Here is a 27,988-nt window from a genome sequence, read left to right as displayed (position 1 = left end):
ATATTTTCCGTAAAATTTCCATTCGGAAATCGGTGCAGATGTGAGATTCTTCGAAACAATCTGCTCGTTTCTCAATGATTATCTCAGGGTGCGACGATGAAATTGCCTCAGGAACGATGACACGCATTTAATGGTCTGGTGATATAATACCGTATTTCGATAAAATCGTATGAAATACTCTGAACGCGCATCAACTGCACGCAAAATGTCTATAGAAAGGTATGCGTATATTTCGCGAGCAGATACATTTTTTTCCCCAAACTATCATGATCATTTTATACTGCCTAGTCGTAGGTAAGTGACGTGATTAAAACTCGTCGACGATCGAAAGAAAGAATGCGAGCGGAACGAGGAAGCAGGCGGACCGTAATCATTCCAATCTGCATTCATCGACGGTCGCGAAATTTCGCCGCACGTTCCTCGCCCATTTTCACCCTTTTCCATTACCTGTACCTTTTTCAGGCCATTCGGCTACACGGTGAAGGACTCCCGACTCCGGTGGAAAAGGGTCAAATTTCGATTCTAGACCTGAGTTTTGCCAGCCTCTGAATTTCAAGAGGGTGCAAAAGAGTAAGGATCGAGTTACGTCCGCCGAATGCGTTTCGGTGTGAAAAACCCCTGTTCACTCTACTGTTGGACACGCGGTGCAAATATCGGACAGTTGTAAGCCCGCAGGATTCTCAACTCGAGGAAATATAGCCGCTGCGTCATAGGGTCGCCATTTTAAACGGTGAGTCTAAACCCTCGTATCCTCTTTTTCCATCACCATTGTTAGCCAAGATTCGCCTCGAGCCAACCGGAGCAGATGATAGCTTTTGTACGTATGCAGCCCCGCCGTCAGATTCCATTGCGACCACCTTCACGCCCCCGCCTCCCCCTCTCTGAAGGGAAATGCATATCTAATTACCCAGCTGGGTGTGCTCGAGATTCCAGCGTATCGCGGGGATGATAAAATTGCCACATGCGTTTCAACGTTACGTCACGTTACGTCTCTCCGGTTCTATAATACAAGTCGAAAAAATACTAATGCCCGTGATAAATGGACAAAAACGCATTGCACGCGATATGCCGGTGATTTATTACGAAAGCAAAGTGCAGAATTGTACTTAGAATGCTGCTGTGGAGTTTTGTTGCCGGCGTTATTTTATCGTTACCGATTACACTCGCAGCTGTTTGCGTGTCCTGGGAAATTAGTTTGCACGGCTGGTTTTATTCATTTTTTCACCAACTAAATTGAAACGACAGATTTTGCTAAAAAAAAAAAAAAAAAAAAAAAAAAAAAAAAAAAAAAAAAAACGATTCTCAGTGCGGTGTGATTTCCTAAAAATTCCAATCATCGGATCTCGACTCCCGGGAAATGCCGTTCAACAATTTATCGGTGAATTCGGATAGAAAAATTTTCAAACGTACAGCGGGGCTGATGTGCGGGATGAAATATTGCAGGACATGCAAAAATTCCGCGCGTCGTATCCACCGGGATAAAAAATTTGATAATTACTCATGTAAATTGCGATAGACACGCTTTAACAACCGTCCCGTTATCAGTCATTTTCGATACCCACGCCCGGTGCAGAACCTCCAAGTTTTCAATTCTGATACTCGAGACACGCAATCTCCTGCTTGCGGTATTAATCCTCTACTCTTCCCATTATCCGGAAGTTTGAGCAACGACTCAAAGAGCTGCATGCGCCTTACAGCGTGATTCGATATGAACTGCAGTCTGTCGGATATGCGTTGAAAAACTTTCCCGCAGCTACGAAATAGAGAATTCAAAAAATATTTACGTGCAAAATGACAATTTTTTTTTTTTTTTACTCGTTTCAGGTTATCTAAATTAATCGTCTCACGCGCGTAAGAATTCAGGAAATATCATCGAATGATTTTAATTCACAGTCAGTTAGAATATTTTTACTCGAGGATGAATCAGCAAACTTTCTTGGCCAAAGATCAGCGAAACGATCGAGTCCTTTTTCAGAATCGTCGGTCAATAGGAAATATTCCCTCCATTGTGCGATACGTTTATTTTCAAAACTGTCCATCTAATGCTGGAAAATTTAAACGTTCTTATCGCACAAAAATCCCCCCGACAAACTACAGCGGCGTCCATCGTGTTCCCTTTCAATTATCTAATTACACAGACAGCGGTAATCTCCGCAATGATTGCGTAACACAGCGTATATGTATACCTAGGTAGATTCACAATAAACCGCTCGTTGCCTCGTGAATTGTATAACAGCCGCATTTACACTGTATGTACCTAGAGACTGGCTGTATTCAGCCATGATTCTTTTGGCATTTTGTTACCAGCAGGCAAATAACACGTGCAAATAGCTTCTGGTTTTTTTCCTACAACGTTTTCACAGCAACGGGCTGTGATAATGCATCCGGAAAAGGCAAACGACCCCGTAAAGGGATTGAAAAATTGTAAATTCTTGTGGATATATCAATGAAGTTTAATCGTAATGTAATTTGGTGGCGGGAAAATTGTGCTTGAAAATTATACGTGAATTATGTGAATCCGGAGACTTGATTTAAGGATAATTCGATGGCGCTGAATCGAATGGTGATAATAATTTTTCAATGAACCCCCGAGATCGTAGTAAAAAAAGAGTTAAGCCGATTAATTCAGAACCTAATAACATCATCAAAAAATATGTCAAGCAAAAATTTTTGAGAACATGGGAAAACGTATAAAAGTATTTTGTGTTCATTATCGTATCTTGAAAAATAAGAGAAAACAATGATAAACCGTTCAAATGGTATAGCAAAAACCTCAAATTTTCAAATAATAAAAAAAAAAAAATATCAATTTCGTATATTAGAGACATACATATCCACCATCAGCTTTACTTTCGCTCAGATGTCCCGGACAAACGTCACATTGTATTTTCTGTTATTACGCTTTTCGCCCCCCCGACTTATACAGCCGCCGATTTTCGGTATCGGAAAACCAGCCGAGTCACCGACTCGAGGAATATTATAAGTGTATATATTATATCCACGCCTTGGTTTTCATTCAAAATGATAATATATCCAAAAGTATTTTGCCTTCTTGTCGCCGTCGTTAAACGTCAACACGACGTGGCTACCAGATATAATTTTCTTATTCTCTCCCCTTTCTATATCCTTTCCACTTTCGCCGACGACTCCATTCCTCATCGTCTGAATCCCATTTATTTTCGATCGTATATTCATGTTTTTTTCGTTTTCCTTTTTTCTTCTTACTCTCATTCTCCGTCGGCGAGAGGCTGCCTACGTATATCCCTGAGATTTGATCTTCGAATTAAGCGGCTGAGAATAAATCTTGTATAAGCCAAGTTATTGAGATATTTTATTTTAGAGAAATTTCAAACATCACAATTTCCAATTTTTTTTCAAAACCAGAGATTTATTTGCTCGGATGTTTTTATTTTCATTCTTATTTCAATATCGATTCATCGTCAACTATCATTAGCGCTGTTATGTCTGTACTCGGAATTGAACGTATCAAGCAATGTTTTGAAAACACATTATGTGATTGCCGATCTCTAATTCAAACTTCGTCGAGGGGTTCCTTCTTCTAACGACTCAACTAATTTAGGTACACCTCCGACTCGCCCGGATTCCGAATTAGCGAAAGCGTGGCTTAAATAAGAGGAATTATTGGGCTCATCAGTCTCTCCGCTGACAAAAATAATTAATTAGCATCCGTTGATCGAAGTCCAGGAAAGCACGAACTGTAGCTTGCGAGACATCATCCTTGCGGGATCGATGAAGAATTTCTCAAACACCGCGGGTAAGTTATCGATCAACGGAAGCCTACCATCCGTTGGGATGAAAATCCCCAGCGAATCGCATCGTGTGCTAATACCTGGTAATGATTCTGCTTTATCAAACCCATTCCAGGAAATTACTGATTTTTTCGCAAGCGTCGGAAATTTTTTAAAACTTCTCCGAATCGGTGTGCTGAAACCCTTACGTTTCATACGCTAATTAAACTATCTGACTTCTTTCGGAAATTTCCTCTCACTCTTTCAGTGCGATATCAATTATTTCGACTAAATCCTAATACTACTCTAAACTAAAATAAAACCAATATTAATTTGTACCGCATGGTTTGAATTTGAAATATACTTTATTACTTGGGTATAATTAGAGGGCAAAATATCATATCAGCATCATCGTGTTATCAGAATAAGTAATGAAGATAAGAAGAAAATAAAATAAAAAAAGAGATTCCAGGCTGCTACTCGAGAACTATCGATAAATCCTGTTCAGTGTTTTTGTTTTATTCGCGTCGTTGATCTTCAGGCGTGAGGGGGCTCGAATATTCCCAGGTGTGGGAAGAGCTGAAACAACGATGACGAATTGTTGAATAACGAAGCTTGACAAACATCCAAACTGAACACAGATTTCCCATCAAACAATATTCCCGGGACTACAAATTTCATCTCTCACGATTTTTAACCATTTTCTTGACCTCTTTTGACTTCGTATTGCGTTCAAAATTTTTTTAAAGCGCAAACGACTCACCTCTGGAGATGCCTTGAAGAAGCACTTCATCACTTCGTACGCCTTCTCGCATCTATCCGCAATTTTGTTGTGCTCGCCCGCACATTTTTCCCCCAATGGTCTCGCCTGTTCGCGAATTGACTCGTCGACCAGCACGAGTGCCGCGGCTATGTCAAAATCACCGTTTGCATGGAACTAAGGACGAGAAGAGACGATGAACAATTGGAAGGTGAAATAAATTATTACTTACTCGATGATTGCGGGTCATGATCAAATTACCAATTTGTTGTGCTCGAAGAAACATTTCAGGTAGCACTTTGACTTTGGATTTTCGAAATACGCCGCGCTTCCTGATGCTGGATTTTCGAATGCGTGGAAAAAGAAAGATTAAAACCAGTTTTATCAGCGATTTAGACTTGCATGTTGCATTTGAATTAACTGAGATAAGAACCAGATGCAGATTTCATTGTGTTTCAGTACTGCGAACTTGCCAAAAATTTTCTTGCCCGCTCCGAAAGTATTTTCGTTTTCGGATCGTAAAAAGCTGACCACGATTTTTCCCTCGTGTTAAAAACGACTGTATTTCTCAGATATAATCACGAACTGCAATCGCCACGCTGGCGACTGTACGCGTAGTTGAATAAAAAAATAACTATTGAGTACTGCCTGGAAATATGAAATTCATTTGATAAATTGTGTAAATAAGGTAAGGTGATGATTTAAAATAAATTTTAACCGTCTGATCGAGAATGAAACACAAGTCCTGAAATCATTTAAAAAAAACATGATAAACGCAACGAACCTTCTTCCATACTTTTAAACTCGCGATCAGTTTAAAGCTCTATTCGTGAGCTCAGTTACCGTTGTTTGTAAAAATATTTGCTTTCCGATAAAATTCCCGCAGGGCGAAAATAATATTCACATTTCACGCGGCGAAGCGAATGTCCCATGCTAGATTAAGACGGGAGTATGGACTACATACCAACTTCAAATTGGTCACGTGAGAACCGTTTTGGAAAAACGGTCTCTTGATTCAATTTCCTGTTTGATAATCTCTGCAGCTTTTTTCACTTACAACAAGATACTCATCCTCACAATCAGTCGAGCACGTCACTTTATTCAGTCCCTGTTAGTCCAAGGTTACATGTGCAATGTGACTTGACCTATAAAAATAACACTTGGTTCGAAACCCAACGGCCCCGTTCCAGAATCCCCAAGATACAAGACGCATTTTTTCCACCATGCAATCTTTATTTTAAGACTCTTGAAGGCGTAAGAACTCGAGCCTGCTTATTTCGTGAAAATCCTTCCAAGGCTCGCTGCAGGAGCGTGCGACATGTTTTTTCTTTTAAATAAACAGAAAGAATCAAATCACTGATATTCGTTACAAGTTGAGTCATGAACCCGTTCAACCTGAAAGTCCTGATTTCAAACGCGAGGTTTATTTCTGGATTAAAATTCCTCCAAGATACCAAGATGTTTTCGAATGCTTTGAAACAGTTCAGTTACCGATCAATTACAGAATGGGAAACTACGAGTAAAGTGAATTTGGAATTAAATTTATACTAAGCGTGAAAACTACGGTTTCTGCTTTTATACATTGGTCGATTGAATTCAGGAAAGTCAACGCTTAATCGATTCCTGTCTTCAATGGCCCTTCTGAGATCGGAAGGCTCGATAGTCGAGCGTTTTCATTCGCTCCTCTATCATATTTCGTAGAGACCGAGCCCCATTCAGCGTGTTCGTAAAAGAAGATCCGGAATTTTGCGGTGACAGCTGCTTGTCCTCTGCTTTCTCCGTCCTTCGGTCTTCAATGGTGCCGAGAAATACCACCATGTATTTTATGTGATTACGCTTTTCATCCCCCTTCGTAGCTGCCGATTCTCAATACCCTTAGACCCGAGTCAACGAGTCACAGAATATTACGGATACACGTGTATACCTACCTTTACTTTCACCTCAAACGAACGTACCTAAGTTTCCAAAGAAAGCACCTTTTTCTTCCTTTAGTGTCAATCTTTCGCTTGTTCTCACTCTCTTTCTCTCTCTCTCGCCTCGCTTTCTTCGCGGTTCTAGCCATGGTATAGAAGGAGACAAATCTCCCCCATATTTCGTTGACAGAAAGTGGTCCCATTTTGCGGGGAAAAAGGTGATTCTGTTAACAGTGTGGAACCGCTATTTTCTAGCTAGCGAAAACATTCGGGTAGATTTGATGTGCAATACAGCTCATAAAATTTATGGAAAAAGGTAGTATTGAACGCAACTGTGTTACGTATAATCTTATAATTTAACAAATATATTCTCTTTTACCCATTGAAACACGGAAGCTTATGCACGAATATCGTAAAATTTATTCCAACTTGTGTAACGTGCAACCGGTGTCAACGTAAATTAGGAGCTAGCTACAATGTGGATTTATTTTTGTTTGGTAATGCTCTGTGGAATGTGGAATTGGCTCAAAGGAGCCAATGAAAATAAATTTGTGTTGATAAGAAAAATTGATTTAATTTGCTACTGATAAATAAAAATATACTCGTATAAAATATACTAGTGAGAAAAGTACACGTTATTCGAGTGTGCAATAGCTTTACTTTATATTTACATGCTAAGTGAGTCTAGACTGTTTTCGTAGCGGTCCAGCATTTTTTTTTTTTTTTTTTTTTGTTATAAATATCATGAAAATGGCATCGGGAAATTACGCACGTTTTACCCATTGTTTATTTTATTAACAGAAAAAGCTTCATACACTAACACTTCATGTCACATGACCCAACAACGATGCAACCTTCTTTACTGCGGTCATGTTGCCCCGAAATAGAACAGTACTCGTAAGCCTAATGACTTATATAGTGAACTGGAAGTAATCGGTTCCGCACTATTAACAGCGCCACATAGACTTTGGTCCCATTTTTATTCCTGTAGTTTTGTCTCCTTCTACTCCATGATCTTAGCTCTAATCATTTAGCCTTCAACGCTATTCTTACTTAGCTTCAAGTTCTTTCTTAACAAGGCTTCGAAGTTTGTCCAATATTGTTACCGATAATAATAAGCCCTACTCTGTTCTATTCTATTCTATTCTCTCCATCTATCTTTTATCACTTCTCGGCAGACTCGTCTTCTAAACTTTTTAACCATCCCCTGGCTTCTCACCACCAATGTCCTATTTATTTTCCAATCAAAATTCAGTTTTTTTTCTCTTCTTACTCAAGATTGGTACGAAGCTGTCTGAAGAAGCCGTACTTAGATTCGATATTAAAGCTCAGCGACGTCTCTCTTTCTATGGGGCGTAAAAACGAACGTTTTCATGTTTGAAGGGAGGTTTGAAAATCACATTATTTCATATCACACGGTGGATGTAATCGATTAGTTTCTTTTTTGAACACCCACTCGTGCAAATTCTTAGATACGTATAAGAAACACTTCTAGGTACCGAATTACAATGATCATTCCAAATTTTGTTTTCTTACTCTTCTTCTCTTTTATACCTCAAACAATAATTTATTATCGTGACACTGCTTGTATGGCTTTGGTTACAGATAAACGATCATTGGACATAATCAATCGAAATAACAATCATCAGTTCAGATCCCGTTAGTCGAGTTTCCAGCCTTTCTCCATCCCTGCTTTGAAGTAACAGGCATATTTCAAATACGACGAATGACAAGGATCGTCAGTCACTGGAAGCAGAATTCAGAAATTAAAATTCACTAATATACGCTGCTGCCAAATAGGAGAATCTTAAAAACTATCCACCTTATTTTCACACGAGGAGCGTCGACTACTATATTTTCCAACCTTATGGTCAGCCACAAATCACATCACTCGTGTCACTCAAGAAAGAGTATCGGTCCATGAAAATTTACCATCAGTCGGTGCGTCAGAATTTATCGCAAGCTGATTTTAAACCGATCTAACGGTGTTGATCACGGATTCAGGTAATTAACTTACCTATGCTGTCGCATATTTCGTAACCTTTGTCCTTATTCTCATCCACGAGCTGCCAGATCTTGTAAAACATGGTATTGTACCTTTCCAACACTTTATCACGTACCTGTCGAAGAAAGATGTAAAAATTAGACCGGTTTCCCATCATCATTCCACTTCTCTCCGCTTCTTTTCAAGTTCGAAACGAATGTTTGATCCATGCCCCGCATACCGACAATCTCACAATGCCATCTTACTCACGTTTTCAAGATACTCCTCCATACACTGAACGTAGCACTTCATTTCCTGCGGAGCATCGTCGTCCAATTTCTCGCCGAGAATCGCAACTTGCTCAAATGTGACTCCAGTTGTCTCTCGGCATATATCCTTGTAATCGTCGATGGTCGACTTCTTGTACGGGGGTTCCTTATCGGTTGATACTTCGTCGTCATTGCTTTCCTCATTATCAGATGCAGCAGAATCCGGTGCTTCTTGAGTCTTCACTTCTGTTCCAATCGGATTCTTATTCATCTGCTCGGCCTCCTTTTCCACTTGGACGCTTTCGTCCTGCAGAAGAGGACCTTCTGGAGAGGACTTTTCCACCTTCTTCGACGCATCCACCTCCCCAGAATAACATCCTGACTCCGTTGGGGCTGCCTGTGGATCGAAAGAACAACAATTGTTGTACTGTCACGGATTACAATGACGGAATGAACATCCGACGCAGTGCTGGAGTGAATGAAATAAATTCCAGAAAAGACTTTTAGGTACATGTAAATATAAAACTGCAGATATTATTTAGTCATCAGCAATAGTCGATATGAGTATTTGACTGGATTGTTTCGCCACGTGAATTTGAGTCGGTTTCTCATTACCAAATACTGTGGATACAACGATAACTTACCAACGATACTGCCAAAACGGTGACGAAAATAGCAATGACTCTCATGTTTGAGCAGGACCAGGAGGAATATTCGCAAATTTTGGGGCGCGGCTATGAGACGATCCAAGAGGTGTGGTAGATGGCTTTGGATCTGTCGACAAGATTCTAGCAACACCGTTACAAATTTTCATGCATTTATACCGCGGACGACGTCCTCTTCCCTCCACGATCCCCTGCATGTCAGCAAACTCGATGCGGAATGGAAACTATGAAAGCCATAAAATAAGTAACTAGAATAAATTTGCAAGAAGACGTGTTAAGCGTACGCGATGGCATTAATACAGGGTGTTTCGTTTTAATCGCCCCATAGGCCGATTACTCCGAAACTAAGCAAGATACGAAAAAATGTTTCGTACAAGATATTCAAGATTTGAAGAGACAAAGAACACGAAGGTATCGGATTTTTTTAAAGCGAAGCCGTCAAGATCAGACGAAGGCCTACTTTTGTTTGTTTTTTTTTTCAACAAAATCGTGTATTTTTTCTAATTTTGCATTAAAAAATATCTACATATTCCACGGAACCGTGGTGTTGCCGATATCTAGCTTCGTAGTAACTTGAGCGGCTCGTATCTCATTACTAGTCTAGTTTAGATGATAAATATATGATAGTCACGTTTGCCATAATTTTGTGCAAAATTTAATGCATGCTTTCAGAGGCCGATGTAAAGAATACACTGTTCCAATTTAAAATACAAAGTTGAAGTTCAATACCTTAAAGTTCTTTCTCTCTTCAAATCTCGAATATAATTTGTACGAAATATTTTTTTCGTATCTTGATTAGTTTCGGAGTATCGGCCTATAGGGCGTTTAAAACGAAACACCCTGTATACGCCATGGCAACGATGATCCACGGGAGTTTCTTGAGTATAACAACACGAACCGAGTTGAGAGGTTTTAAAATCCAGAACCCGTATCACGTGAAACGGTTCAATCGCCTGATGACCAACAGCCTCGGACCAACGAGAGAGCGCGACTGCTAAATATGCTACTTTTTATTCATACCGACTTCACAGTTCGCTACTCTAAACCGACAACGGTCAACGTACTCAGCTGTTTAACGATAGATAAATGTCACGACGTAAAATATACTCTTGATTATACATGCCCGTCATATCGCAACGGGTTTCGCCGATCGTTGGTCTTCTCTCATTTTTCATTTTCCAATCGCGATTGCACCTTCTTTCTCTGTTCTTCGTCCTTCCCGTTGCGAAAATAATAACTACGGTGCAAGCCAATTTATCGCAATAATCGAGTAATGATATAGTTCGTTTACGATTCGATTCGTTGACGCTGCATGTTTTTGCGACGAATAGTCGCGATTTTTGTCACTTTTGAACAGAATTTTTTACGTCCATGCAGGTTCTGCTACAGAAACGATACAAAATTCCCACACGCCATTTTTATTCCTACATCGCATCATTCTTGACATCCTGATAATCGTTAATAGACATTGTTGATGCATTTAAAACCGAGTCAACGCGTGGATGTAAATTATCGTTTCAATTTAGACACGAAAACTCGTATTGACAATTTTCCAAGTAACCGACGAAGATTAGAGGTGATAAAATTGATTACTTTCAAGATCCTGACAGTTATTGCTAATTAATGATCAATTTTTACGTGTTAATTGCAATCATACAGTGCTTGTAAAATTTCCGAATAACAATTTCAGCGTCATATGTGCCTGGTGATTATTCAGTTGTATTAGACTAGCTCTAAACTGCGACTTAAATTCTTTGTTTCATCTTGAATGTTCGATTTGTGAATTTTTAGGATAAAATGAGATACACATGCCTGCTGCCAATTTTCGCCAATTCATGTTGAACTGGTTAACCTTGGCGTAATTAGGAACAGCTTGACGTTATTACATTCCATATTATATTTTACGTCTAATGGCTTGACGAGATAATAATTCCGACAGCAAGCTAATTGGCTTTGAGTTCCGAAGCGATCTTTTTTACCAAACGGCAAATTGGCGAACATGGGTTACGCCGAATACGATACGCTTATACGAGAGCTCTTAAAATTCGCATGTTGTTCGTGGGGATAATAGAAGCTACGTTATTAACTAAACTGCACAGAATTCGAACGAGCACCAATCGGTTAATCGAATAATTGGTCATGCTTTGCAACGTGATAACACTAATTGTAAAAAGAATCTCACGTTACGTCCATAATTTTCAAAACTACAACGAATCAATATTAAAAATTTTCCACAATTCAAACGTGCTTAGCTGTAAATTTTTTCCCCATCCTCGTTTCACATCGCAACTCGAATTATGGTTGCTAATTAATTCCTGACACAAAAGTGACAGACCATAATAACAGGATGCTCACCGAATACGATAGTTCTATACCGGCAAGTTTTTACTGCGCCGACTATTCATTGGCATTCATTTATAGTTATCCTATACGTAACTATATGTTCTATTATTCATCGTACGGAATCACATACAAACACATGACGTTGGTGCAAACTATCAAATCCTCAATACGCGGTTGAACTTTGTATTACACACACACACATATAGAGAATAGTGTGTATATAATACAAAGTATATATATATGTATGTACATATTTCTTTTGATATAAATATTAAATTAAAATACTGTAGTTCCGAACAAAATAATGCTAATGAATGAATCAGGGTCGTTATAAAAAATAGACAATGGCCGTTTCGAACGGTATATTTATTGCATAATAAGAAATTCGCCTCACTAGTTTCCGTGTTCAAGAGCTGGTTGAGTACATGTGATAATATCGATCACAAAACGAAACTGCTTTACGTGAAGTCAGTACTAAAAAAAGTTTGTGCGACGCGTCTACAAATTTACAAACAAACATAAACTTCCAGGATATCGAAATAATTCTTCTCAAAACTTAATCGTAACAATAGCTACAGTTAATACTGGTTCACGTTATTTTATCACCATAGCCACATATTGACCTTATCTCTAAACCCATTCGGGCGTTGATCTATTTGATGAAAAACAACTTATCCGCTACTAATAATATTATGATAATAAACCTTGGGGATTAGTCGGGGAAATCCGGTTGGATTTGATCGCATTCATTATTGCGGCATCGCTGGATGTGGGCCATGGCGATGAGAGAACTTGAAGTCGTTGTCTCTCAAGCACCTGTGGATCATCACGGCGGATTCGCACTCGTTGGCGCCTTCTACGAATGGGAAACACGGTCCGAGTTAGGATGCAAGAACTTCTAGAAATCTTATACCCGGGTAACTTACTTTGCTTTCCGCACATCTCTGCGACCTTTGCCGCCTCTTCCTTCTTCACGAAAGGCGGTGACTTTTCAACGAGGGCCTTCTCGTTCAGCGTGCCATCTTCGTTCATCTGTAAAGAAAATTTTGCGAGGATTAGCTCCAATCAAAATTCAAATTCTAGTCACCCCCAATCCGACACTTACAAATCCAACTTTTTTCCCTACGCAGGCGAAGAAACAGTTTTCCTTTAGCTTCTCCTCCTCACGCTCCATTTTCTCGAGATCCTCTGTCGAAGAAAGTCGATCGTATTATATTCGGAGTAACGAGTATATTTTTCTTACGCAAGGTATTTGGAAATTTTCAGTAACCGCGATTCACCGAATTTCAATCTCACCATCGCTCAGCTTCAGTTTGCTCTTGCAGTCATCGTGGATCTTCTGTAGCTCAGGGTGCATCGGAGGTCGTGGAGCCAATTTCTGAATGACAAGATGAATTTCGGTTAGAGAATTAGGAGAGAATATTATATTTGGAAAGTTTCAAGCTACATCGTGGACGGAATGTTACCTTTACGCAGTTGTGATACAAGGCGGCTGTTTCGCAGTCGCTGCTACCCTCTGAAAAGAGTGAAATGAATTAATAAACAATCCCTTTCTGTATTCGACGAGTATCGGAACCGAATTGGTATTGGCAAAAGACGATAAAAACAACGGCGTACTTTGCTCGAAACAGGCCTCAACGATGCTAGTCGCGTTCTCCTTGGGAATGTGGGGCGGGAAATCCTTAACAGCCATTTCCTTGTCGATTTTTCCATCGGCGGTTAAAATCCCGAGTTCCTTATCAACGCAGGCCCTGAAACAGTCCTCCTTCTCGTTCGCACCGTTCTTCCTTTTCTCTTGAAGCTGTTCCCTTGTTACGCCGAGCTTTTCCATGCACACATCGTGCGCAGCTTTTATTTGGGGCGGCAACTCGGGTGGATGAGGCTTCGCCTGCAGCGGAAGGATGTTCGTAATTATAACCCAATTACAACGCCGGCAATTAATGCTGATTACAGCGACGATAGACGCGTGGCAATGATTTATTCGCACAGTTATTACTTGGACATCAAGGACGCCGGTTACAAAGATATCTCATGGTTTTCCTTCCGCGAGAGATCCGTTTCGAAAGCTCAAAGTGTGAAATTAGCGCCATTTAGACGAGCCGTGAACAACAAAATTTAGATATTTTCACAACTCGATCAAGCGATTATACTTGGTGGGCGAAATTAACAAATTTCGGGATAAACTTACGGCGACGAGAATTGCAGGCGCGAAAAACAGCGTCGCGAATACGAGGACCGTCTTCATGATCGGCGGGGGTCGTTCCAATGGCGTAATGTGAAAGAGTAGGTTACACGACAGCAACGTGTCGTTCGAGTACTCGTCAAGTTGTGACGAACCTGCGGTACACATCGCCGCCTTTTATACATCCGAGTATGCAACCTGCGGTAACGAGCACGCAAAAATGGTCTCCGGATGTGCGAATGTAACAATGAAAAAGTGGTTCAGCCGGAGGCTAGGAGAGAAGGGTAAAAACTCGGTAACGCTAAGGGCGATCGAGAGGAGGGGGAGAGGACGGGAGGGGGATTTTTTTTCAGCCAACTCCAACCACGCTTCCTGCCAAATTTTCGCGCCTTGGATGTCTTCGCAAAAATGCAAGGACGAATCCGGTGAAGCCCCGATTCTATTTCTCTCGAAATATAACGCTCGCATGTAATGTCACCTGATATAATGCTTAAAGCTAAAAATGCACGCGATGCTAAATCGGAACTTGTCAAACCTATCGTTGCATGAATCGTGCGGTCGATTCAGCGACATGCTTTACGTTCATAATTTGTCACGTCCTTGTTACAAATCTATCCGCGGTAAAGCGTGAATGAATAACAAACAAACGCTTTGTCAAAGAGATCAAAACTCCTACGTAATTTTGAACCTGTGATTACCTCTTGCAGCGGAGATCGTGTCTTGTTGGGTTAAAACTTACCGCGTCTGTCCGGAAAATTCTAACTTTTCAAAACTTGAAAACCAAAATCCTGACCTGACTCAGTTTTTGTTTTCAATTACTACGATCTACTGTACAAGTCTCTGTTTTGACACCTTTAGACAAACACGGCGAGCAAAATCAAGGTCGGGTTTACAATTATGTAAAGAAACTACTTGCATGATTTGCCGTCGTAGTTATCCGCCTGATATAAAAGCGTAACAATTGTTCTACGAAAAAGTTGCCTTGGGTCTGTGGAAGAAACCCGAAAGTTCAGTCGAAAAGTATCCGATTCACGATGGTAATTGTTTACCACTCAAGGGCGAGGCTAATGAAGCATCAAATTATCGCTATTATTCCGCATAAGCTGGAAGGAGAATTGAAACGGGTACCGGTAATTTCCGTTTGTTTCAACTATCGGCCCATCTCGAACTTTGTAAACTTGGCGCAGTCAGCCACCGCAGATCCTACACTCCAATGCCATTATCCCTACCGTTGCTTATCGTGACTGTTGCACGTTCCGTGGTTTTTCATTACGTAAATTATGCACCAAGTGGGAAAGAAAATGTGTCAGCATTGTTGCAGACCTGCGGATATTGTCTCACGATTAAAAGAAAACGTGCGTCATCGCGGGTCATTGGTACGTATCGTAACCGCTTTGGTCTGTAAAATACAATTATTAATCATAACGACGAAGTTTCTGTCCTTGAAATCGTGGTCGAAAAAAGAACAAACGAACGGTGAACCATGTAATTATATATATATATGTATATATATTTTGATCATTGAAAGGCCTACAGAAATCGACGAGTATAAGCACTAGTTAGACATAATCAATCTTCATTCTATCCCAGGTCTAGTTTTTATCCCCTCCTTTTTTGTTAGAAATATTATTACAGCCTTGGGTGATTTTAACACTGACGTCAAACGGTTCCACTAAATAACGGAGAGATTTAAAATTTCCATGGAAATGGTAAAAGTCTGCCTTTTGTGACATTGAATAAACAACACCGATCAAGCACATGAAAGAATTTTGGGAAATTTGGCAAGTGCAAACAAGAAGCTAGTACAAGCAAATACCACGTTATATTCAACCCAGTTCGTTTTACGAATATCAATTCACCGAAAGCCTGCAGCAATATTTTCAAGTGGGTACAAATATAAGACCCGTCGTATAAAAACTCGGGCTCTTCCAAGATTCGAGATGAATTTTCAATCGCGTTGTGTATGCGAGTAGCAATTATCTCAGGTTCGCTAATCGCTGCAATCTCGAGTCGAGTGAATCCAACTCGTGTAATCGATTAATTTTAAAGACGCCAAGCTCTAATCTCTTGGCTTTCATCTGTGATACATATCGATCCTAATTTTCGCATACATGCAACCAAGCGAAGTATAAATACCAGAGATTAACGGCTGATATTCTCCCCGGTTTCTGAACCCGAGATGAACTGGCCGAAATTTTTTCATCCCATCTTGATAGCGTCAGAAAAATCTCAATTAATCAGTCTGTCTTGATTAATAACACGCAAAACAAGCAGACAAAGACCCGCACGCAAATTGTGTGCCAGAAATGCCTCGGAGCTAAGTTAAGCAGAGGCCAATGAACCTTCTAGTCTTCGACTCTTCGGATACATACAGATAACCTTGTTTCCTCCCCTCATCATCAATAATCTGGAAGACTATACGAGGTGGAAGAATAATATCTGGCTGTCAGAATTAGCCAGCTTATTCCTATCCTTCTCCACCTGGCAATTAACGTTCTCATATTTCTGAACGACGGATGTCCCGTGCATTACTCACCCATCATCGTCTCCACGTCGTATTGTTATTTACGTAACCCGTGATCTGACGAGTGGGAAAATTACTATAATTATTCTTATTTTTCTCGTACACATCAAGATATCGCAGAAATTTTCAATCGGTGAAACAACACTTGGTCGAAACTGTTCTCTTGAAGTTTATCCAAATTAAAATTCTCTGGCACAATTTATAGTTCCAGTCAGCGAACTTGGATATTATTTTTAGAAAAATTTTCCAACAAATTAAATTTTGTTCACTTTTCGCTCTTCCTCCTTTCTTTTTCTTACGCTAATTCTTACTGGCTCTAGTCGAATTTTCTTCGCAGTTCGCTCGGTAACGAATTCTAAAGAGCGCGGCCAGTGAGTGGAGCGAATATTCACCGTGCAAAGGTCACTAGGTCCAAATAACGGTGAATTGCCTCTCGACGAAGCTGTGATAAGGTGATCCCTGATCGAGACCAGCTGCTTGCAGAATCCAGATGTCCATCTTTCAATAGTCGAAACGTCTTGTTTCTACAGTCGCAGTTCTGATGGATGGCAACGCGACGTTGAACATGATTTCCGCGCATGAAGGAGAAGGAAGAAAAGCGATTTATAGACCAACAAATCTTGCTCAATAACACGTCTATATATTTTAGCATAATAATTTCTACTGCAATATCGGTTTATTGTTAATTACAAATTCATGTAGCCGTTATTTCCGTGACCGAGTCCTTAATTATTGCACCCGTGCCAGCGACATTATTCCTCAGGTACTTTGAACATCTGGGCAGCCTGAAATAACGAGAAAAAAATTCGTTTAGATTTTTACGTATGTCACTGTGAGACCAAGAGGTGAAATTTTCTTCTCGTCTCACCTTGTTGTCCAGTAAGCATTTGAAGATTAGACCGGCCGTGTCGCAATCGTCTTTACCCTCTGAAGCACGAAATTAATTAGTCGTGTTAGTAAAATCATATACCAGTGCAAACTACATGGAACTAAGAAATTATAATATTAAAACATTTCATGCATAAATGTCACGAGCTTTAGACCCGATTGCATTACGATTAACGCTGCTGAGGTTTCGTGCAGAATAAATAACCTGCAGTTTCGTGATTTCTACCGTGTGATTCCACGCGTTGTCCGCAATTCATAATCGATTGAATAATCATATCGTATCAGCTCAGAGTTATGAAATGGAAAAATAACAGTGGGAAATTCTTGGAGTTTACGGAAGAGTTTTTTCACCGATTGCAGATCGGATATTCCAATTTGAAAAAAATTGATTTTCACGCGATATTCTAAATGCATGTAACGTGTATAATTATCGAAAGATTGAAATTACTGTGCTCGGCACATGTCTCGATCAATTTTATCGCCTCGTCTCGTGGCGCATCTTCTGGTATCATATCGATAGCCACTTCCTTATGAACGGTTCCTTCCTCGTCAAGCTGGGAATAAGTAAATAAAATTTGTTCAGAACGAAGTCATGTAATATATTATGAAATTCTTTTGAGAAATATGACGATCTATCAGTTAGAAATAGATCGATTTTAAAAGAAACGTCGATTCTTCTTTCAAGTTTCAACAATAAATGTGCAAGTGTGACATTTTCAAGCCATCTCACCACGTTCACGCCTTTGAGGATGCAAGCGCCGAAACAGTTCATTTTCTCGTCAGCGGCTGCTTCCCCATTTTTAACGCTTTCCAAATCAGCCAGATCTATGCCCGAATCTTCGGCGCATTTCTTCAAAGTTTCTTTGAAATGTTCTTCCAGCTCCGGATTACCCTTGGTTTTTGATCAAACTTATATTATTGAAAGAAAAGAAACGGAACAACCGAAAAGCAAATATTTACGTAAATGCTGTATTGCCGCTTTTCTTGGAATTCAAAATGACGTCACGGTTCAATGATATTTTCCTGGATTTTCTCTGCTGAGATAATTCGTAAAATGCTGACAAGATTTTGTGTAAATAGAGTTCGGGTAATTTTCTACTGCAATCCATTCGATTCAATGTTTGCTTTTCTACTGATTTTAAACATCATGTTTAATAGATTGACGGGATTCCTGTTTTGTTGAAATTCGAATTTCCTATGTTGACTTTGAGTGTACGTTGAATGAACAAGTGTGATTGCAATTATTGAAGCTACCGGCTGATGGTGCTTTGCGAAATTACGTCGGTATAAAATTAATCGAGCACATTGTACTCCAAAAATATTAATGAATAATTTTCTCTCGGCAGAAAGTCGCGATTCTTCGTAACTAAAAGGCTTAAAATTCTTTACGGTGTAAAATATCATGTGCAAAAAATAAATATTAATTATTTACTCACTGCGAATACTGCCGAAAAGCAGACGACGCCGAAGACAAAGGTTAAAGTGACGAAGAGCTGCATGATTGTTTGCGAAAATTCTTTATTCTTCTGAAGTTTGTTTTGACTTGATTCCATTTATATGCGAAACGAGACAAAATTAATTACTATCCTGAATAAGCGATGCATGGTAGAGGGAAATGAACAATACAATATGGAAGGAGAGGCTATAATTTTCCATCAATCATGGAATCATTATAAACAGAAGTTTGTCTCGTTTGACTGCTGATGATTCGGTAGCTAATTATTATAACATAACAACGCTGCATTTATACCCGAGAAATCCTTGAGCTGTAATTTAATAAGCTATTTTTACGAGTCTGTAGGACCCAGTACTTAGGCCCAAATCGCAGTGCAGAGGAAGCCTCTTAATACGTGAGTAAAAAATTTACAACATGGCGTCAAATTTTTACTGAAACAAAGTTGGTTCTATGAGTTATAAAATGCACGGTCAAACGATCACGGAATATTGGCAGGTACGCGAATAGGCAAATTGCGCGTTCCATTCCTCTAGATTTTATTGCAGATAATTCACATCGCGTGATCATGACTGAGGTGAATAAAAAAATCCAAGTTACGTGAAACAATGAGATTGATCTCACACGTAGCAGTTGCACGAGGTGCTTCCTCGATCTACGGATATTCAGGCTGTGGGTGTAATACGAAGTCCTTCGCACTTGTAATTAGAGAATCGCATCGTAATTGTATCGCATCACCGTGGAAAGAGCCTGTGGCTCATACAATGCACCGGATATTTGGAAATTTATAGATCAGTATAAATAATACGTAACGCATCGCCCTTGACCAGCGAAATTCTAGTTCAAATGTAATATAAATATATTCCAGTACCGATTGAAACGTCCTGCGGGTCAGAATTGCTTTCGCAATTTCGGAAAACTAGATTATACGGAATTCGGATCACGGCTACGGGCCTCAAGGTAGTCGAGATGTTATCTTATGTATAATTCAATTTCTTATCTGCGTCGATGTTTCGTTTTCGGACATGTCGACAGGGGCTTCGCAAACCAAGACGAACGATTTTTTATCATTAATATCCTCGACGGACTGACGAATAAACTTTCACGCAGATAGATTTAATCTTATCCCTCGTAACGTCCCGTCTATAAAGTAACTCTCGGCTACGCCGGTCTTGTTAATTTGTGTTCCACGATATATCGAGTTGTTTATTCGAGCAAACAACGCGGATAAATGTGATTTCGAAGTATAACGATTTTATTCATGTATGTACAGCTCTCGGGATCCATTGGTTCATAAATATGCATCGATTCAGGGAACTGTTGAATTGGAGAACGCACTGCGATCGCGTTTTTCGTATCATTATTCACGCCACGCGTATTGCATGAATATATAGCGTCCTGTGTTACCAGAAAAGACGACGAATCTAATCAGCCATCGCTGTTTTACAATGTTATAAATTTTCCGAGACGCGAGCTCGTGTAGCAAATCATTTCTATGACGGATTCTCATATCCGTGGTAGGCGATTCTTGTGATGTTAAGACCTACTTGTGAGTCAAGTTGCACACAATTAAGCGATAATTGTCAATTTAATACTATGAATAATTACACGACAAACATGCAACGAAATACTAACTTGTTGAACACATTTGAATATTGAAAATATTCACGTTAGTCGTCATACTTAGCTGATAGTTTCTTCACAAATTGCCGGAAGCCATCACCACCAGACTGAGCAAATATCACAGGTGAATAACGCAGAATTTGTTGAAAAAAGAAATACGTTACATTACATTACATTAATTCTCGACGAATAGCAGCTGTTATAAAATATCGTTATAACTTTTTTTCTGCGAAGCTACCTAAGTCGCAATCGTCACTAATTATAGATGTGATAAAATCAACGAGCTGCGATGTCGATTATGCTGCACAAACTTGCGCAAAAATAAGCAACCTAACTATTAAAGAAATAACGATGCTGTGTATAGTTGTAATCGTGGTTCTCACATTTCTTATATATTTTTTTATTCCTTCTCGTCGTTATGTACGGAATATTATTATTAAGTCGGGATGTTCCGTTCCGGTACGAAACGCACCCAAATATCGTCAACAATTAATTTTATTCAGCGATTCCTTTCAGTTGTTGATTCCTTTCAGCACCACTTGGCCTCATCGCGTATGCCATTCTCGATTTGTCGAAGCATGCGCGTAGTTATGTACAGGAATTGTCTTCTTCGAAACCATAAAACCGGCATTGCACTCAACTTCGTGTTAACTCTGTATCGAACACAAAAATAATATTATTCCAATGAAATTTATATAAAAAATAATTTTTTTTTCGTAGGTAATTTTTTGGATTTCGAAAATGAGAAATTGTGAAAGTTGCCTCGTCAGAACTACGGTGCATTCTCGTAATTTGCATATTGTGCAGTTGCCATGCAGAATCGAGTTTCAGAATTTTGGAAATTAAAGGGTTCGGAGTCGAAACCGATTCTCCGTTTAAAAACAACTTCTCATCGGTTAGTATCAATGTTTGAAACATCTATTGTCCAATCGAATTCGTTTCTACGAAAGAAGGAATCCCAGGGTCGTCAGCTTAATTTTTTTATTCGGCCCTTAGAGACATGGCTTCATCGATATACTAAATACCGTGTAACTGCAGCAGGTCCAGGTTAACAGCACACCTCGTTAGCCTCGAATCCGACAGTATACGGTGGGATGGGTTATCCTTTTTCCTCGCGAGTTTTGAATAACGAATTCGAAATGAACCGCACTCACGGGTATATAAGAGGGGACCGAGAAATCGATGGAAGATCAGTTACAATTCGCATCATCACGATCGATCGCACGACAGTAAGTCTCTCCTGAAAGTGAATACAAATTTAACTTGTTTCCATTAAAAATGAAGGTACTGATCGTCATCTTCGCCCTTTGCGTTGCTGGTTCTTTGGTACGTAATTAGATTACACTGATTAATATTTTTATACTTATCACAACTTCCGACGAGAAAATCATTATCGAAAATGTATTTTCACTCGCTTATTTAGGGAGGACTGACGGATGAACAGAAAGCCAAACTTACGAGCTACAAGCAAGCCTGTATTGCCGAGTCAGGCGTCGAGCCAAGTAAAAACAGCCTAGAAAATTTCTTATTTATTTTTTTCATTTATTCCTTAATATCGCTGCGCTATTTCGTCTTAGTTGTATACAATTGTAACAAACAATCACATTTTAGGTGTCGTAGAGAATGCGAAACAAGGACAAATAGCAGAGGACGATGATAAGCTCGCATGTTTTGCCGCTTGTTACCTCAGACATATCGGAGTCGTAAGCATTTCGATCACAATTATCCTTCACCGTGAGATTGTTGCATATTTTTTTTCGATACTTTACGGTTCTTTCTCTTGACAGTACGACGCTGAGGGAAATGTGCACGAGGATGTTTTCCGTGCAAAATTACCCGCTGATGTCCCAAAAGCAAAGGCGGACGAAGTGGTCAACAAGTGCAGCGGACTTAGTAAGATTTTCATCACAACACCACGGTGTGATTGATAAATAACGAATTCGTAAGAATTGCAAACTAACTGTCGCTGCGTTTCCATTTCAGCTGGAAGTACCTTGTGCCGTACCGGTGCGAAGCTGCTTAAATGCATGATGGAATCGCGAATTCTCGTCGTTTTGTAACAAGCTTTCCGTCTGATTAGGTTTAGAAAAACGAAACCCGTTGCGAGATCGCGTCAGAAAAAAAGATTGTACTTGTATTAAGCGTGAAATGCATGTTTTCGATTACCCAGAACCATAGCAATATTCTGCAAAATCAAAGATTTTATCCTAGCGGTATTACATTTTATGTCGATTTTATTTTTCTTAATTTTACTTTGATATATCCTAGCCTTGTTTTATCTGAAGATGCATGTACAACGCGTGAATGTTAATATGTATGAACTTTTGAAGCTGGGATGAATAAACGAATCCCAATCAATAAATGTCAACTTTACAAGCTCCTCTTTGCTGTTATATTTTAATCCAGTAACAAATAAATTTATTTAATGAAGGATTTGTTAAAATTTAATCCAAGATTTTAATACGCACGATAATTACAGTCGATGAGTCTTCAGTATGAGATAATTAAGAATCGTACGTGTATAATTGTTACGTGAAACCAAAAATGTTTCTCTGCTGCTTTTTAATAAAATTATACACACCTGTAATCATAAACAAAATCTGAAGATAGTCAATTAGAATTCATACCTGTCATCTTCTTGTTCATCATTCAAGTGACTGAGGCATAGCAACGCAAAATAATGGCGATGCGTTGCATGTGAAACTTAATTCTAGCGTTTTTCAAAATCCATAAATATTTTGGCCAAAATTGAAAGTGTCTATTTAAACAAAGTTGAGCTTCAGAGTGCCAGCTTTTTCTTTCGGGTTTTTCATTGGCAATAACGAGATCAAAATGTATAATCGTCTCAAGTAGTTTGCTTAACTAAAGGCAATGTAAGGCCGTATTGCCTCTGCCTGTAAGTTAGGTAGTAAATAATCAGGCGATAGCTAAGATAATTGCGATTCGTACAGAATTCGTACCACTGTCATAAATTTCGTTAGAAAATACACGATAGATGTAAATTAGAACAATTAATATATCAACTCAATTATGAAAAATATTATTTAACTCAATCAAAATGCAATGTGAATTGATCTTTTCTCTTATTCACATTATTTTTGGCCCATGTACATTTCAAACGTAAAAGGAATGTCGATACATACGTTTGAATTCTATCCTTTTATTTTCACACTTTGACCGATTAGTAGCGTTACCTTGTGTTGAATTTGTGAACTATCGGATCAGCCTCTACGTCCCGTTGGAACTTCTGCCAAATTTAGTTTTAAAACCAACATGGCCTCGAAGGAGACAAATCTGCCTGCTCTGTACGCAGAATTAAATAAATTAGGACAGAATGGGGAGTACGAAAGGGCGCTGAAGACAGCGAATAGAAGTAAGACTGTCGACCGATGATTGTATTGTGAAATTTTGTCAGTAATGTTTGCGGCTGTCAAGGCTCCGTCAGTCTGACACGGGCTTAACCTATAAACGTGCACATCGTTGGATTCGCGGCCCGCTATCATTTGTGAATTGTATTTTATTTTACAGTCCTCGGCATTTCCGCGGACGAGGAAAGAGCTTTCCATTGCAAAATCATCTGTTGCATTCAACTCTCAAAGTTCAATGACGCTTTGCAGTTCATTGTGAAAAACCCAAAACTGTCAGCGTGAGTACCTTGCCAGATGTCAATAGTCTAACCATTCACTTGGGCTCAGGATTTGTGGATGAAGAAATTTAACGCAATTATTTATTATTCGCTTCTCTGTCTCTGATTCGTGCCACGTTTTAGTTACAATCGTAAAGCAATTCATTTTCATCGTTGTAACTTTATATACCAACAACATTTGCAGGAATTTGGAATTTGAAAAAGCATATTGCTTATACCGCTTGAACCAAGTACCTGAAGCATTGAAAGTCGTAGAAGGTGTTCAGAATCCATCCTTGAAAATCAAAGAACTGAAGGCTCAGATTTTGTACCGCCTTGAAAAGTATGAAGAATGCTTTGCTGTTTATCGAGATATCATTAAAAATTCAAACGACGATTATGAAGATGAGAGAGAAACAAACCTTGCCGCTGTTCTTTCTAACTTAGCTGCTGAAGGATCGGTAAGATTTTATATTTTTTCTGATGGAAAGAGTAACTGTTCATTTTCATATTGTAAGCCTTGCTCAGAATCGATTAAATACCTTTTTGAATTTATGAATGATTTTAAAGCTTAAGTGGCATTGGATCTAAGACAATAAGTAGAGAGATTTTCTCATTAATCATTTGCATCATTTTCTTCAAGGATATAGAAGTCCCTTCACTGAGAGAAAGTACATATGAGTTGACTTACAACGCGGCTCACCGATTGGTGGCTCAAGGCACTAACGGCACTAATAAAGCGGTACTAGTTGAGGCTGAAAAAAAATTGAGAACTGCTGAAAAGATGTGCAGGGAAGCACTGGAAGAAGATGGAGCAACTGAGGAGGACATTGAAGATGAAATTGGCATAATTAAGGTTCAGCTCGGCTATTGTCTTCACCTACAGGGGCGCGAAAAAGAAGCCCAAGAGCTGTATTTAGCGGCGCTAAAAGCCAAGCCAGATGACGTCGCCCTAGTCGCTGTCGCAAGTAACAATGTTGTCACTCTGAATAAAGATCAAAACGTGTTTGACAGCAAGAAGAGGATGCGAAACGCAACGCACGAAGGTTTGGAGCACAAGCTGACGTCCAGACAGCGGAAGAGCATTGCCTACAATCAGTGCCTTCTCGCAATGTATACTAATCAAGTACGTGCTTAACTGATAGTGAATTGATTAATCAAGATACATTGACGATGTTTTCTCATTTTAATTTTAAATCCTGTTATTAATCATCGTTTTTACTTGTAAGATCACGTTCGGATACCTCGATTTTTTTATTTCTCATCGTGAGACACGGCATATTTAGGAATGAATATAAGGACTCCATTTTTTTAGGGAGAACAGTGCCAGCAGCTATGCACAAAATTGGCGCAGCAGCATCCCGATCTTAGCGCAGATTTATCGCTAATCAGAGCTATTCAACTTAGCAAAGAAGGCAAGGCCAAAAACGCAGTCAAATTACTGGACGAGCATGCAGTCAACGATAAGCATCTATCAATGAAACTTGCCGCTGTCCAGCTACTCCTTAGTCATGATGAGCGAAAAGAAGCAATAAGAATTTTAGAAAACTTGAACGAGAAGGACAGATCGATGCCTGGAATAGTTAGCGCATTGGTAATGCTTCACCTGGCAGATAACAATCGGGAAAAGGCATCTGCCGTCCTCAAGGAAGCGGTGAACTGGTATAAGAAAAATAAGGTAAATCAATTTCTGGACTTGTTCGTTGATTCTGAGTTTTCCTGATTGTGTGAGAAATTTGTAAACCCCTGTTCGAAATTTAGGAGAGCACCGCTGACCTGGGTACCTTGTGGCGTCAGGCAGCAGACTTTCATTTGCGAGGAGGAGAAGTTAGCGCAGCAGCTGCAAGCCTAGAGGAATTACTCCAGGCTTCTCCTACCGATACTAGAACTCTTGCCCAGCTAGTGATAGCTTATGCGCAATTTGATCCTATCAGAGCACAGAATTTATCAAAACGATTACCGCCGCTTCACCATCTTGCAGAAACAACTGACGTCGATGCTCTTGAGTCCAGTAATTGGGTCATTGGTACTAAAGTGGTGAAGCGTAAAGTAGAGCAGTCACCTGGGTACGTAAGATTGTTGTATTAGATTTTTATTACGCAGAGAACAAATGTATTAGCGTTATTCGTAATTACAGAACACCTGGAACCGACTTAGCCCAGAAAAAACGAAAGCAGCGTAAGCGTAAAGGAAAATTGCCAAAGAATTGTGACCTCAATTCAATGCCGGATCCTGAAAGGTGGCTACCAAGACACGAACGTAGTGGGTTTAGAAAGAAGAGAGACAGAAGAAACAGAGACGCTGCTATGAAAGGAACCCAGGGAGCTGCAGCCGGTGCCAGTGACCTTTAGTAAGTCCAAAAACATTTGATGATCTGGATTTAATAACTTATATTGCATCTGTTCCGGACTCGTTTGATTCACCAATAAATAAAGACTGAATTTTTGTTTGATCAAACTTCAAATTATTACAGTGACATAACTAAGATGCCAGCGAATGCAAAACCATCTCCGAATCCTCGCCAAAGTCCTGCAGTCGAACCCGCCGGCCCGAGACAACAACAGCGTAAAGTGCAGCAGAAGAAAAAGAAGAAAGGTGGCAAGTGGTAATACCTGAATATTGGGTAACATTTGCAATATACACATGTACTATTTGACATACGATGACCGGGTACTAACAACTATTCTCATTTTAAATATTAAAATTTGGGTCTAAAGGTTAATTTCTAGGTAAAAAGGTAAAAAAAAAAAAAACATATATCATTGTGTAAATGTTGTCCCGATAATTAAACCGCTCATTATTAGCAATTTTAACTTTTCAAACTGATTCGATCACCGGCCAAATACTCCCGAAATTATAATAGTGAGTTCGGGGTTAATTTCTTAAATATTCGCCATCCAAGGAGAATGAATTTAAAATGAAAAGAGTTATTTCATCTACTCGAAAAAAAACTACGATATTAACTTCCTTACGCAAACGAGAAAAAAAAAACACTATACGCAACCACCTTCAGAGCCATATATCTTCCAGGGTACTGCTTAACTCTTTCAGTCACAGGTGAGTCACAGAAACCACCACAGTGGCACCCTTTTTTTCTTTCCTTTTTCATTTCGTCATTTTATTTATATTCTATGCAAAATCGCGAATGTTTTGCATTTACAGGTAAATGAATTGCGTGACTGAAAGGGCTAAGCTCGACTCAGGTGAGACGGCTCCTACCCTTGAATTTGTTTACATTCTCGTGATCAGCAGCACGTTATCTATTCCTTCAGTTTTGTTCGTCAGTTCCGTGCGAGAATTGGCCGCGTAAACATCTGAACAGCGATACCTGTATCGAATGTGCGCTCATTTGTTGATTCGACCAATTCAAGTGTACACAAACACGAGTGAACTTCTAAGCTAAATCTGCAGCCTTTACACTTTCAAAACAGAGTTTGTATCGTAGAAGGGAGGGGAGACCATAATGAAACTAGTCTTGTTGTGAGTTCATTCAGAAATCTGAACGTATAACCGATAAGTATTGAATTCGAAGCTGATATTAGCGGCAGCCATGCCGATTGTGAGTCGGCGTTTAGATCCGCCGATCAAACCTTTCACTGTAAACATTGTAGTCTACGTGCCTCACTTCAGACCAAACATTTTGATCGGGATTGATTTTTGCTCCATAGGTTCGAAAAACGTTTCGTTTTCGAGAATTCATCGTCGAGTATGCCTTGCTTAATTATCAGATTGATCAATCGGGACTTACCGAAATGTTACACGGTTTTTGTGTTCGGTCTCTGTAGGAGTAAAGTTCGTCGCGAAGAAAGTGGCTTGAACTTGTGTGATTAAAATGTGCATACGTACTGTGTTGTGTTACACAAAATGGCAAGGCGATCAAACGAGAAATGGGAGTTGAGCAGCGAACGGTAAGAATGCGATTAAATTACATTCAGAGATGATATTGCTAGACATTTAACTGATTGTGAGATTGAAGTCTGTTAACGGCAACGGTATAATGGACATAATAT

At 39.5% G+C, this 27,988-nt stretch overlaps 6 protein-coding genes across 8 annotated transcripts; 2 read left to right on the top strand and 4 right to left on the bottom strand.

The window, feature by feature from the left end:
• Positions 1-4,095: 4,095 nt before the first annotated feature.
• On the bottom strand, positions 4,096-27,087 carry LOC124307987 (general odorant-binding protein 83a-like). The gene is made up of 6 exons (XM_046770240.1): positions 26,986-27,087; positions 26,814-26,823; positions 11,781-11,785; positions 4,771-4,863; positions 4,513-4,686; positions 4,096-4,328 (listed from the first exon to the last, which is right to left on the bottom strand). Exons 1-6 carry the CDS (start codon positions 27,085-27,087, stop codon positions 4,287-4,289), a joined length of 426 nt encoding a protein of 141 aa, XP_046626196.1. The 3' UTR covers positions 4,096-4,286.
• LOC124307471 (uncharacterized) lies at positions 7,193-9,481 on the bottom strand. The gene is made up of 4 exons (XM_046769139.1): positions 9,320-9,481; positions 8,677-9,072; positions 8,440-8,542; positions 7,193-8,168 (listed from the first exon to the last, which is right to left on the bottom strand). The coding sequence occupies exons 1-4, from the start codon at positions 9,362-9,364 to the stop codon at positions 8,083-8,085; spliced, it is 630 nt and encodes a 209-aa protein (XP_046625095.1). The 5' UTR covers positions 9,365-9,481; the 3' UTR covers positions 7,193-8,082.
• Positions 12,031-14,048, bottom strand: LOC124307469 (uncharacterized). The gene is made up of 7 exons (XM_046769135.1): positions 13,872-14,048; positions 13,301-13,571; positions 13,150-13,199; positions 12,980-13,061; positions 12,789-12,871; positions 12,610-12,715; positions 12,031-12,539 (listed from the first exon to the last, which is right to left on the bottom strand). The coding sequence occupies exons 1-7, from the start codon at positions 14,031-14,033 to the stop codon at positions 12,433-12,435; spliced, it is 861 nt and encodes a 286-aa protein (XP_046625091.1). The 5' UTR covers positions 14,034-14,048; the 3' UTR covers positions 12,031-12,432.
• On the bottom strand, positions 17,010-18,838 carry LOC124307477 (general odorant-binding protein 19d-like). Its single transcript, XM_046769150.1, has 5 exons — positions 18,714-18,838; positions 18,008-18,169; positions 17,726-17,831; positions 17,258-17,316; positions 17,010-17,174 (listed from the first exon to the last, which is right to left on the bottom strand). Exons 1-5 carry the CDS (start codon positions 18,828-18,830, stop codon positions 17,142-17,144), a joined length of 477 nt encoding a protein of 158 aa, XP_046625106.1. The 5' UTR covers positions 18,831-18,838; the 3' UTR covers positions 17,010-17,141.
• LOC124307475 (general odorant-binding protein 83a-like) lies at positions 21,088-22,733 on the top strand. Of its 3 annotated transcripts, none has more exons than XM_046769145.1 (6): positions 21,088-21,248; positions 21,392-21,582; positions 21,777-21,855; positions 21,965-22,056; positions 22,141-22,246; positions 22,337-22,733. In XM_046769145.1, the coding sequence occupies exons 2-6, from the start codon at positions 21,448-21,450 to the stop codon at positions 22,411-22,413; spliced, it is 489 nt and encodes a 162-aa protein (XP_046625101.1). In that variant the 5' UTR covers positions 21,088-21,248; positions 21,392-21,447; the 3' UTR covers positions 22,414-22,733. The 3 variants fall into 3 exon arrangements, with proteins under 3 accessions (XP_046625101.1, XP_046625100.1, XP_046625102.1); XM_046769144.1 differs by having other exon boundaries at positions 21,350-21,582; XM_046769146.1 differs by lacking the exon at positions 21,088-21,248 and having other exon boundaries at positions 21,389-21,679.
• LOC124307467 (signal recognition particle subunit SRP72) lies at positions 23,590-26,796 on the top strand. The gene is made up of 8 exons (XM_046769132.1): positions 23,590-23,726; positions 23,882-23,999; positions 24,184-24,439; positions 24,622-25,104; positions 25,294-25,656; positions 25,740-26,044; positions 26,116-26,328; positions 26,452-26,796. The coding sequence occupies exons 1-8, from the start codon at positions 23,627-23,629 to the stop codon at positions 26,585-26,587; spliced, it is 1,974 nt and encodes a 657-aa protein (XP_046625088.1). The 5' UTR covers positions 23,590-23,626; the 3' UTR covers positions 26,588-26,796.
• Positions 27,088-27,988: the final 901 nt, after the last annotated feature.

Source organism: Neodiprion virginianus, chromosome 6 (assembly GCF_021901495.1).
Source record: "Neodiprion virginianus isolate iyNeoVirg1 chromosome 6, iyNeoVirg1.1, whole genome shotgun sequence".
NCBI classification, from domain to species: domain Eukaryota; kingdom Metazoa; phylum Arthropoda; class Insecta; order Hymenoptera; family Diprionidae; genus Neodiprion; species Neodiprion virginianus.
This window is presented reverse-complemented; position numbering and strand designations above follow the sequence as displayed.

Excerpts from the sequence above, each read along its gene's own strand:
- LOC124307471 (XM_046769139.1), bottom strand. The coding sequence starts at position 9,364 with ATGAGAGTCATTGCTATTTTCGTCACCGTTTTGGCAGTATCGTTG. Across the intron at positions 8,543-8,676 it reads TGGAGGAGTATCTTGAAAAC|GTACGTGATAAAGTGTTGGA; the intron begins GTGAGTAAGATG and ends TTTCTTCGACAG. Across the intron at positions 8,169-8,439 it reads CGAAATATGCGACAGCATAG|TGACTGACGATCCTTGTCAT; the intron begins GTAAGTTAATTA and ends TTCTGCTTCCAG.
- LOC124307469 (XM_046769135.1), bottom strand. The coding sequence starts at position 14,033 with ATGTGTACCGCAGGTTCGTCACAACTTGACGAGTACTCGAACGACACG. Across the intron at positions 13,572-13,871 it reads CGCCTGCAATTCTCGTCGCC|GCGAAGCCTCATCCACCCGA; the intron begins GTAAGTTTATCC and ends CTTCCGCTGCAG. Across the intron at positions 13,062-13,149 it reads TGTATCACAACTGCGTAAAG|AAATTGGCTCCACGACCTCC; the intron begins GTAACATTCCGT and ends CTTGTCATTCAG.
- LOC124307477 (XM_046769150.1), bottom strand. The coding sequence starts at position 18,830 with ATGGAATCAAGTCAAAACAAACTTCAGAAGAATAAAGAATTTTCGCAA. Across the intron at positions 18,170-18,713 it reads GCTTTTCGGCAGTATTCGCA|GGTAATCCGGAGCTGGAAGA; the intron begins GTGAGTAAATAA and ends TCAAAAACCAAG. Across the intron at positions 17,317-17,725 it reads CGAGACATGTGCCGAGCACA|AGGGTAAAGACGATTGCGAC; the intron begins GTAATTTCAATC and ends TTCGTGCTTCAG.
- LOC124307475 (XM_046769145.1), top strand. The coding sequence starts at position 21,448 with ATGGGTTATCCTTTTTCCTCGCGAGTTTTGAATAACGAATTCGAAATG. Across the intron at positions 21,583-21,776 it reads TCACGATCGATCGCACGACA|GGAGGACTGACGGATGAACA; the intron begins GTAAGTCTCTCC and ends TCGCTTATTTAG. Across the intron at positions 22,057-22,140 it reads ACCTCAGACATATCGGAGTC|TACGACGCTGAGGGAAATGT; the intron begins GTAAGCATTTCG and ends TTCTCTTGACAG.
- LOC124307467 (XM_046769132.1), top strand. The coding sequence starts at position 23,627 with ATGGCCTCGAAGGAGACAAATCTGCCTGCTCTGTACGCAGAATTAAAT. Across the intron at positions 23,727-23,881 it reads GCTGAAGACAGCGAATAGAA|TCCTCGGCATTTCCGCGGAC; the intron begins GTAAGACTGTCG and ends TTTATTTTACAG. Across the intron at positions 25,657-25,739 it reads ACTGGTATAAGAAAAATAAG|GAGAGCACCGCTGACCTGGG; the intron begins GTAAATCAATTT and ends TTCGAAATTTAG.
- LOC124307987 (XM_046770240.1), bottom strand. The coding sequence starts at position 27,087 with ATGAAAAAGGAAAGAAAAAAAGGGTGCCACTGTGGTGGTTTCTGTGAC. Across the intron at positions 4,687-4,770 it reads TCTTCGAGCACAACAAATTG|TTCCATGCAAACGGTGATTT; the intron begins GTAATTTGATCA and ends TCTCGTCCTTAG. Across the intron at positions 4,329-4,512 it reads TCTTCAAGGCATCTCCAGAG|CTCTTCCCACACCTGGGAAT; the intron begins GTGAGTCGTTTG and ends TCGTTGTTTCAG.